This window comes from Colius striatus, chromosome 1 (assembly GCF_028858725.1).
Source record: "Colius striatus isolate bColStr4 chromosome 1, bColStr4.1.hap1, whole genome shotgun sequence".
Lineage (NCBI taxonomy): Eukaryota > Metazoa > Chordata > Aves > Coliiformes > Coliidae > Colius > Colius striatus.
In genome coordinates, this window is record NC_084759.1 from 205,197,835 (window position 1) to 205,209,041 (window position 11,207).

The following is an 11,207-nucleotide window of genomic DNA, read 5'->3' on the forward strand; positions in this document are numbered from 1 at the left end:
TGTTTTACTGTAAAACCAGAGGGTGCCACAATAGCAGAATGACAATTTCTTTGCACAGTGCTATCAGGACTAGAGGTGGTGAAAGCAAACAGTTCTAATTTAGTCTTTGGGGTTTTTTAATTGATGTTATCGATATTTGTGATCTCCTTTAAGATAGCAAAATCATTCAAACTGCTCCAAATGACTTCTATTCCAACAATCCTTTAAATTATATAGTCTTTTATCTTAGCCAGCTATCTGGTCTTTTTGACCTATAATCCCATGAAGGTCTCTGAAGGACAAAAGAGAAATAGCTGGGGTTTGTTCTGGTGCCCAGACACAGCATGGACTAGAACAGTCAAAGGTTGAAACTTCATAGGAAATATTATATAGTTCAATGCCTACTACTGGCAATCTTGAGCACATTGAACTGACAATGTGAACCAAGAACTTGAGCAGGTGTGAACTCTGATTTCTGCCACAACTTGTACATGAGTTTTCTAACAAAAACTAAAAAAAAAATGAGTCCCCAAGAGTCATCTTCTCTGGTCATGATCCCATTTCTAATGGATAATGTAAACTGAAAGGAAGAAAAAGAAAATTCTTGTTGCCAAATAGATTTTATTTAATCCTAACATAAAACCCATCAAAAAAAGGGTTTTTTAAAAAAATAGGGGACTGTGTGGTTGTGTTTTAATCTCTCCACAAGGCTGCCTCATAAACACTTGATAAACTCTGGCTGCATTTTCCAGAAGTTCAGCCTAAGGCCAGGCTCAGACTGTTTATGTTCAAATGTCCAAAACTTTGCCAGGATTTAACTACAAAGAATTCAGTAGTCTGAGATAGTAAAAGGCAATGGCACCCATTCCATGCATAAATGCATAGCCATTTAGTCCTAAAACTCATTACTGCATGCTGTTTTGCAAACAGCTCCATGAACTGTGCACACAATCTCTTTAGCCCCGGTTACCTTTTTTCCTGCCCCCTCTGATTTTAGAGACAGTTTCCCTGGCTTGCTTAATTAAGCTTACTGCAGCACTAGAAATTAATATAAGAATCACATACCAGCCACCAACAGTGTTTTTTTCTATGTGATTTTCTGCTAACTACTGGAAGATTATGTTTGAGCATGCCCGAAACTTGTGCTTTCACATCAGAAAGCAGGTGGTTCTAACTTTTAACTCACAAGCCATTTCTGAGCAAATACTTTGGATATGCTTGTTATACTTGCTACAACAAAATTGCTTTATATGTGCACTGCACAACTGCTCTGAAAGATTTTTAAGAGCAAACATCTGCAGCAAGTAAACCCTAATAGAGCCCATGCAGCCTTAAGCAGAAGAGCATGAAATTTAATTTCAACAGAGACACTAGAGACCAAAAAGCACAGTGTGTGGTACATAAAAATTACCTGTTTCTAAGAACAGAGAAACAAAAATGACACTTCTAAATGAATGCCCACTGAAAGAGAAATTCTGCCTATCTGGAAAAAAGCCACATACACAGAAAATCATTTGTAAAAGAAAAGAAACTATGAAAGAAGCTGACTGTTATCACAATGAAGCAACCTTGGTATGAGACCTAGTTACTGATGCATAAGAGTAGGATGCAACTCAACTTTCCTTAACTTTTATATGGCATATCAAAAATTCTCTATCAATTGTAAATAAGAACCCTAAAGAATCCCATCAAATGTATCCCTAGTATTCAACAGTATGCATGGGATATCTTGGCTTTCTCCCTGACCTTCATGGAGAATAATTCTGAGCACAACTCAGTCCCACAAGTTCTCACAAAAGCCCCCAATTCCTCTATTTGCAGAACCCTTGCAAATCTTGAAAGATAATTCAAGTAGACAGCCCAAAGGCACAGTCCAGTGCTGTGTTCACTGTTGGGCCCCTCACTCACTGCCAGAGGGACACTGAGGGGCTGCAGCGTGGCCAGGGACAGACACCAGAGCTGGGGAAGGGGCTGGAGCACAAATGCTGTGAGGAGCAGCTGAAGGAATAGGTGTGTTCACTCTGGAGAAGAGGAAGCTGAGAGGAGACAGGAGCACTCTCTGCAACTCCCTGAAGGGAGGTTGTATCAAAGGGGAGGCAGTTAGTCTCTTCTTCAAAATAGTGAATGACAGGACAAGAGGAAACAGCCTCAATTACACCAGGGGAGACTGAGATTGGAGCTGAGGCAGAGCTTTTTCCCTGAGAGGGTTGTCAGCCCCTGTCCCAGGCTGCCCAGAGAGGTGGGGGAGTCCCCAGCCCTGAAGATATTTAAAAGAGGCACTGAGGGACATGGTTTAGTGATGGGCTTGGCAGTGTGAGGCAAGTCATTGAACTCGATGATCTTTTCCAACCAATTCTACGACTCTATGACATCAAGACAGTACTTCAGCAAGAATCAAAACACTACTTTTGAACTGGAAGAATATTGGGAAAATAATCTGAAAGTACCCCAGGCATATCCAGGCTTTTTCATTCACATCTTTAAAAAAATTCTAAGCATTTCTAATATTCTGGATGCTTCTTACACCCTTTCCATATCCAACTGTCCAAGTTTTTTAGAAAACTGAATTAAGGCTTTTTTGCCTACTCTAATACTCTCCCCATGTCTATCCAACCCTACATCAATTACACACCATGTTTTTGATGGGGTTAATGCTGTACTCTTAAGGACACAGAGTGAACTAAGCCCTTCCAATTGAAGTCTCAATTACTATGAGCTAAAGAAAAACAAACACCATATGTAAGTTGCATTATGTGATAGTCTTTCCTTCTAATTTCAGTACCTTTTTATAGGGACATATCCAGCCACTTGAAAAGGCTTAGAGAAAACCTTGCATGTCACACAGACAGCGAGGACTTTAATTTATGCAGTATTTGCTTCATTTCCCATGTATCATTCTATCTTCCCTATACTCCTGCAATCCAGTGACATGAACGTCAGGTACAACTAAAGAGTTGATGTTACAGTGACAGCATTAAAACTTTGGCATCTTTAGCAGTCTGGTGACTTACAAGACATTTCACCTTTTGATAATAAAAGGCTTCCATCAAGAGTGAACTTTTAACCCAAAGAATATCAATACACAAGTTAGCTTCAAGAAACTCAGTGACAACTAAGTGACAACACAGAAAGCCACATGAGAGCAGGAGTGAGCACTGCAGCATCATATAGGCAAGAAAGCCCAAGACAGCTTGTTCAAACCTATATCAAGTATCAAAATGTATATACACCCTGAGCAGGCTATTGCCTGGATTTCAGAAACTTCTGATGAAGCTGCCTTTCTTCTACAAGTCAGTGTATTACACCATGTATCTACATCCTTCATCAAGAGCAGTAGGATGAACTTTACTCAACAGAACTGCCACCAAACATTCTTTGGGATGCATTCTTGCCATGACAGTTACTTATGTTAAAGGCTTCCAAGATTTTCAGACCACAAGCCTATCACAAATCATCACTACTTCTCACAAATATCTCTGCATACCTTTGAAAAAACTTCCTCTCCCTACTCCCAGAGGTCAGAGGAGAAAGAAACTAAATCCTCAAGTACACTATTTAAAGCCAAACCAATATCTATCCAGTGCAAATCCTGGTGCTCCAGGCTACCAGTAGTCCGCTGATCAGCTCAGTTTGTTGACTGAGGATTTCTACTTCATTTCTTTCAGAGTTTTTCAGTACCAGGGAAGTTTAAAGTCTCCTCCTTAAAAGAGTACCCACAGCTGTATATAAAGGAGGACAAATAAACACTACCAAATGGAGAGACCAAGCTCTTGTTTGGTTATGAAGGAAGAAAGGTTGCAAATCCACTTCAGTGGCTGAAATAAACTGTCTGAGATTTACAGGTGTCTCACAGCAAAATAAACAGCAGGAAATCAACCCAGGCACTGCTAAAACTCTGGTTTTCTTCGTTTTCTAAAAGTAAGAGGACTTCTACAAAATAAAATCATGGCAATGTCAGTTCACATCATCTTTCAGTTTATGCAGAGAAAAAACTGTTGTTGCAACAAAGAGAGATGAAAACAATTAATACATTAAAGGGCACAGAAAGAACAAAGCTGATTTAGAGAGGATTTTTGCTTAACTAGCATAAATTTAGTCAAACTCTGAATTTCCACATACTCTTAAAAAGTGAAAATACAAAACAATTCAAAGTTACTAGCAATAATGTAGAGCCTCCCACAGCATCTGGCAGGAGGTATTCCATTTTTACTTCTTTTCATGCAGCATCTGACTACACACAATTCCTAGTGCCATCAGTACATGCTGTAATTCTCCAAATACACAAAATCCAAATCTTTATAGAAGCCAGACAAAGAAGGGCAATGTTTCTGATGTGCAAGTTCTCAGCCACATTCTCTTGGGCTGTATATTCAGTCCCAGTGGTCACAGAATCATTTAGGTTGGAAAAGACCTTTCAGACCAGAGTCCAACCATTCCCCCAGCACCACTGTCACAGCCACCACTAACCCATGGCCCTCAGCCCTACAGTTACACAGCTTTGGAATCCCTCCAGGCATGGGGACTCCACCACAGCACAACTAAACCTCCCCTGGCATAACTTCAGATCATTTCCTCTTGTCCTGTCACTTGTAGGTTGGGAGCAGAAAACAAGGCCCACCTGGCCACAACCTCCTTCAGTGAGTGTCAAGGGAGGTTTATGTTGGAGATAATGAACAATGTGTTCCTCACAAGGGTTGTCCAGCCCCAGAACAGGCTACCCAGCGCTGTGGTAGAGGCCCCATCCCTGGAGGGATTCCAAAGCTGTGTAGCTGTGGGGACATAGGTTGGTGGTGGCCATGGAACAGCTGGGGGAACAGTTGGACTTGGTGAGCCTAAAGGTCTTTTTTCAACCCAATTGATTCTGTGATGATTCTATAATTCTATAGTACTGTATGACATGGGTCCTTGACTTTGTCTTCAAGTAAACAGCATAGTAACAATAACAAATACTAAGGGAGGGGTGTGTGTAAATTACAAATAGTCTCTGAAATCTGTTTCTGCAAAGAGAAAAATGGCTGAGACACACAGACTCTTGGTAATTTAAGCATTTGTTCTTTTTTTTTTTCCCCACAATGGACTTCTAGCTTTTCAGATACCCACTAAGCTAAAATGAATTAAACCATTCCCTTTGTCTGTTATGAGCTTTAGGTATAACACACACTCAGGGAAAAAAAAATAGTACTTGCTGTCTGACCAAATTACTTTTCATCAATATTACTTTAGGAATTACAGACATACTATAAAGATTTTACACTTGTTAAATATTTCAGTGCATTTAATATTACTCAGAAGTCAAAAAGTGATCCAACCAAGCAAGGATGCTTTAAGATGTAGTATTTAGATGTCAGATTTCATTGTAAGTGTATGTAATTTCATTTTCCAACCCCAAACTGAAGTCAATAAACTCATCATGTATTGGCAAGCAAAAGATACACATCCTTTCATGTAATCTAATCCATTATTCCTTCACCAAAAGCTATCACAGACTTGACTTAAGGAAAGTATTGGTTTTAATAGCTCTAATGTTTCACCCTCTAGACAGCTTTTTTACTTCTGTAGAAAAGCGTTATTTGTCTGGAAATCATAAAGATAAAAATGAAGCCTAACAAACTATCAAGTTGAAATGCTGCCAGACTGGTAATCCAAAAGCCAGAGCCAGCCTCCAAACACCACCATCCTTGGAAAACTCTCTTCAAAAGTGTGATACATTCTGAAGTCACTATCACTAGATTCATGAAAAGGAGGGAAAAAAAAGTGTCTGGAAGAGTGTTCTTATCAATGGTGCAAGAAGCTTCACCAAGAAACCAAGCACCTGCTGTATCACAGGAGGAAGATGATCAGATTTGGGATCTAGGCCCCTCAGTCAACAACAGAGTGGTTCAATATTAAGTGATCAGAGCAGTAGCTTTGAAGCAAGCGCCCTTCCTGTAATGACACCTTTACCAGACAAACTCATACTCTGACAAGTTAGATGTAGCTACAAAACAAACAAAGAGGTTCACTGTTCTTACAGCATCAAAGGAATTCGAAAGGTTGCAATTCTTAGTCAAAAACATTCAAAGAAAGAGGAATGGATGGTATGGTAACATGTACTTAAGTATAATTTAATCCTCTGAAATACAAATTATTTTAGCAACTGAGGTATAACATCAATTATATTTTCCCAGGGAAAATACAAGCACTTCATCCAAATCACTAGTTCTTAGAGAAAAAAATTACACAGAAGGTTTAAGCTTGAGAATGGTCAAGAGATTCATTAAAGCCTTTCAATGAATAAAAATTAAAAGAGGGGAAAAAAAAGCATTATTTCTGACACACAAAGAGAAACAAAATAAAGGATTGAGATGTGTACATACTGTGAAGCAGCAAAGAATTACTGGGGTATTACAGCCCTCATCTCTAGTCACTACATCCCATAAATCACAGCTGTTTATTCACAAGACTATTTCCGTATCTCAGGATTTAAGGATGAAAAAGCAACAAGCACCACTGTGAAAGCAGGCAGGATGTGCAAGTGTTATTTCATAGAAATCCCCTATCTAGAATAATTTCTTCAGGACAGTATAATGCATGTACAGAATTAGAAGGCTTAAAAACTTTTAAAAGGAAGCTACAGCCCTACTCCATTCAAATATTATTTAAGCTTTAAATTCTAGGCAGTTTTGTTGGGCAAACTATGTTTTGCAACCCAAGTAATAGTTTAAGTCAGTTTTAGCACTGATATTTTCTTTGCCTTCACCTTGTCACAGTCTTCCTCTTGCTATAGGGGAAAAAGAAACCTCTGACACACCATCTCTTGGAAGCCCCAGTAAAGCATTCTGTGGGGCATTGATCAGAGAATGGTTTGGCTTGGAGGGGATCTTAAAGCTCACATAGCTCCAAAACCCCTGCCATGGGCAGGGACATCTGCCAATTGCTCCAAGCCCCATTCTCCAGAGACAAGCCCCTGCGTGACCTGATCTAGGTGGACCTGCTTTAGCAGGAAGGTTGCACTAGATAATCTTTAAAGGTCCCTTCCAACTCCTACCATTCTGTTATTCTGTGATCTTGCCAAGGATTTGGCAGCCAGAACTTTTGACATGGCTATGTACTTGCATCTGACTTATTCACCCCAGTATTCCTAGAGAACAATTTATCTCGTTCTTAAGCAGAATGTACAAAGCCAGAAGAATTGTTCTTCAAAAATTACTTACTTTCTACTAGAAGAATCACAGAATGTTAAGGCTTAGAAGGGACCTCAAAAGCTCATCCAGTGCAACCTCCCTGCCAGAGCAGCACCACCTAGAGCAGGTCACACAGGAACTCCTCCAGTTGGGTTTGAATGACTCCAAAGAGACTCCAAAGCCCATCTGGGCAGCCCCTTCCAGTGCTCCCTCACCTCAATAAGGAACAAGTTTTTCCTTCTGTTTCTTTGGAACCTCTTCTGTTGCAGCTTGTCCCCGTTGCCCCTTGTCCTATCATTGGCCATCCCTGAGCACAGCCTGGCTCCAGCCTCCTCACACCACCCTTGATGGGTTTGGAAACATTAATGAGATGGCTTTCACATGAAACTAACTTTCCAGGCTTCAGACGAAGGATGCTACATCTGCTCTTTCAAGTCTTGTTGCAAGGCCCATTGCCACAGGATTTAGTTTTAATCAGAATTTTGGTAGGATTATTGAAGTATCCAGACAAAAAGCCCTTCAGGAATTCTGATATCATTAACATTTCAGGAGTACAGATAAAAAGCCTTAGTTGAATCTTATGGGTTTCACATAGTCAACAAACAAATGCTGCGCTCCAATCTCTGCCATACATTTTCACTCCTTCAGTAGCTATATCAAGTACAGGCTGCCTGGAATGAAGATTGTTTGATGCATTTCAACAGGTCTCAAAAAATGAGATATCAAAAGTAAAGAAAGTCATCACCCAGTTCTGGGCTCCCCAGCTCAAGAGGGACAGGGAACTGCTGGAGAGAGGCCAGTGCAGAGCCAGCAAGATGCTCAGGGGACTGGAGCATCTTCCTGCTGAGGAAAGGCTGTGGGACCTGGGGCTGTTTAGTCTGGAGGAGACTGAAGGGGGATCTCATTAACAGTTACAAATATCTCAATGGTAGGTGTCACGAGGTTGGGGCAGAACTTTTTTCCTATGGTATCTAGAAACAGGACAAGGGGTGATGGGATGAAGCTGGAACACAAAAAGTTCCATTTAAACATAAAGAAAAATTATTTCACTGTTTCGGTGAGGGAGTCCTGGCCCAGGTTGCCCTGGGAGGGTGTGGAGGCTCCTTCTTGGAAGGTCTTCCAAGCCCACCTGGACACATTCTTGTGTGACCTGATCTAGGTGGGACCTGCTTCTGCAGGGGGGTTGGACTGGATGATCTCTGAAGGTCCCTTCCAACCCCAACCACACTGTGAATCTGTGATCATTTTGGGGCATCCTTCTGTATAAACTACATGTGACTATATTATTATTATTATTCTTTGAATGTTTGCTCAAGTATATTTCAACAGAGGCTTACTACATTGAAATTCAGTGTTGATGAAGTATGTAAGATTTGTCACTTCAGAACTCTTGTGTATTATATATAACATATTTGGAACAGATATTTGGGATTTTTTTTAAAAGAAAACAAACAAAACCAGAAGAAAAGAGTCTTTACCAATAGTGCAGAAAAGCAAGTCTAATAAACAGTATGGTTTACACTTTCTGAGTCAAAACAGACTAACTTAGCTCCTGTAAAAGCTTCCAAGCTACCTCTTTCTTTAAAGGAGATGAGTAAAAAAAACAGTTCATGTCAGAAAAGCATCTGTACAACATGGCAATGAATTCATTACAATGCTCTGAAAGGCACATTTGACTTTCTTCCTCACATTGATAATACAGAAGAACATGGGCATACCTGCACCAGATGCTGATCGGTGCTGGGGTCTTCCACTGGGTGAAGAAGGTTCCTTCATACGATCAATGACACTGTCAGACAGCTGAAAAATACAACCCCACAACCCAGAGTCAGCCTGCATCTCCTCCTTTATCCCCCTTAGCCCTTTCTTTCGTTACTTCTAAAGGAAGTAAAACTTAAAAACAGACTATAGCCCCAAAATAGGATATGGCAGCTGCTAAAATTCTACCCACAAGGCAAATGAAACTTTCTGTTTCCCTTGTGCATTCACTCCACAGATATCTCTGAGTGCAAACAATCCCAACAAACTGGCTCTCAGAGAACACAAGAAACTGACATGACAACACACAGGACATGGGGAATGGTAAAGGAAACAAAATCCTTTGATACACTTTGCTTGTAAATAGCCTTTTTGCCTCTCTCAGCTGTTTGGATGACAGCCAAATATGTCACTGTGCAGGTGTAGAGCACTTAACCCATGAGGAATTTCATCCTGATGAAGCCCTTAAAATACCTGTGCAACACAAGAGGTCACAGCAAGTGTTGTCAGCCACTAAGTTCATTCTAACACTGACACATGCACACAAAAATATTGTCACAAATTCTGTTGAATCAAACAGAGTGATGTTCATTTCCAGATCTATTGTAGCCCATGGAAGAAAATAACAGAAGGTAAAGAAGTTTGTTTTCCAACTTATAACTGCTTTATTAGCTTCTTTAATATAAATTCTATCAAAGCTCTGCTTTGGCTACTCATTAAATCTAGTTTTAACTAGTAGATTCTTCAGTAAACCTACAGCAGGACAGCTCTCACCAGCAGAAACCTGTGTTGCAAGGACTTTGCCAAAATATGTCATCTCATCTGCGAGTGTAAGATTTCCTCAGTGTAAGATCTCCTCACCCCATCCTCAACATTCTCAATTTAACTTCACACAGTTTCATACAAGTAAACTGCTGTGTGCATCCCACTTTTGGATGCTCCATTGAAAAATATTATTTACTTAATGAAATTACACTTTTCTAGTACCCATGATATTCAGTTTTTATTCTCTGTGTTTCAAGACCCAGGACACCTCAGAGAAATTCCTTGGCAGAGCAGATTATTGTGAACACTTACATCACTGTAACCTATTTGCCTTAAATGACCAGAACTGAAAAATACTAATATTCTGAAACAGGATGGTTCATTCAGCATCATTCCTCCCTATGAGCAGTAACAAAACTACCCCAAACCAATTTCGTATCATTTCTCATAGGCACTACACAAAGTCTTCCACTGAAAGATTTCTAAGTAGCAAAAATTCTCACAGCGCCTTGGGTCACTGTATCATCTGGTTTATTATAGGCAAGAGCATGCCATAAATAGGGAAAGTACAGGAACGCTTCTAGAGGAAGTCGGATATACCCCGTGAAAGAGGAATATGGGAAAGGGAGGAGCTCTCACAAGTAGAGGTCAGCGAAAGACAAGCTCTGATAGTTACACATGTGCCCTACAACTCTTCTGCCAGCCGCCTTAGGTAACCGAGATTGGAGCAAGGCTCCTCGATGATAGCTTCCCATTCACCGCGTGCTTCTGGTCAGCACAGACACCTCCAGAGCGCCCCGGAACCCCGCGGCTCTGGCGGATCCCTACCAGACCCAAATGAAAAAGCGGACACGGGGCGGGAAAGGCCTTGGAGGTCACTGCGGGGAGAGGGGATGGAAACGCAACGGCCGCGTGTGAGGGAACGGAGCTGCAGAGACAGAACCCAACATCGCTGAGGCAGGAAACGAGAGAGACCGGGACAGGCTGAGCCCGGGGCGACCCAGTCCCCGTGCGCCCTGGTGTGGAGCCCAGGCTTAGGGGAGCCCCGGGGGAGTCGCGCTCTCACCCGCACGCCCTTCACCACCGTGATGTTCTCATTCTCATCCGCCTCGAAGGTGACACGCCGGGTACTGCTCCCGCCGCCCATCTTCGCCCGGCACCACCAGGCCGCTGCCAGGGACGGCCCCAAGGAGACTCGCGGTCCCCGCTGCCAGCACGCCCCGCAACAACGCCACCTTTCATTGGTCCGCCGCTCCCCTCGGCCCGCCCCCCGCGCATAGAACCCTGCTTCCTATTGGCTACGGCGTACGTAGCCATGGAAACCGCGCACCCCCGCTGAAGAGCGGCGAGGCACCCGGAAAGGATGCGATAACTTTTTAGCGTCCAACTTCAGTGGTGCGCGGACCACGAGTCCCAGGATGCTTAGCGCCAGGAGGCAGCTGGGCGGGGTTGTGCCCCCGCGCAATGCCCGCTGGGTAGTATAGTTCTCGTCCAGCCCGCGGGGTTGAACTCAGCAGAGGAAAGGAACGACCCTCACGGGCC

General features: G+C 42.1%; 1 protein-coding gene across 1 annotated transcript in view; it reads right to left on the bottom strand.

The window, feature by feature from the left end:
• The window catches only part of CHCHD3 (coiled-coil-helix-coiled-coil-helix domain containing 3), a 189,125-nt gene extending 178,259 nt beyond the window's left edge, over positions 1-10,866 (bottom strand). The window contains exons 1-2 of the mRNA XM_061989580.1: positions 10,732-10,866; positions 8,861-8,942 (exon numbers count right to left, since the gene is read on the bottom strand). Of these exons, the coding sequence (XP_061845564.1) occupies positions 8,861-8,942; positions 10,732-10,812 (163 nt within the window). The 5' untranslated portion in view covers positions 10,813-10,866. The remainder of the gene's footprint in view (positions 1-8,860; positions 8,943-10,731) is intronic.
• Positions 10,867-11,207: the final 341 nt, after the last annotated feature.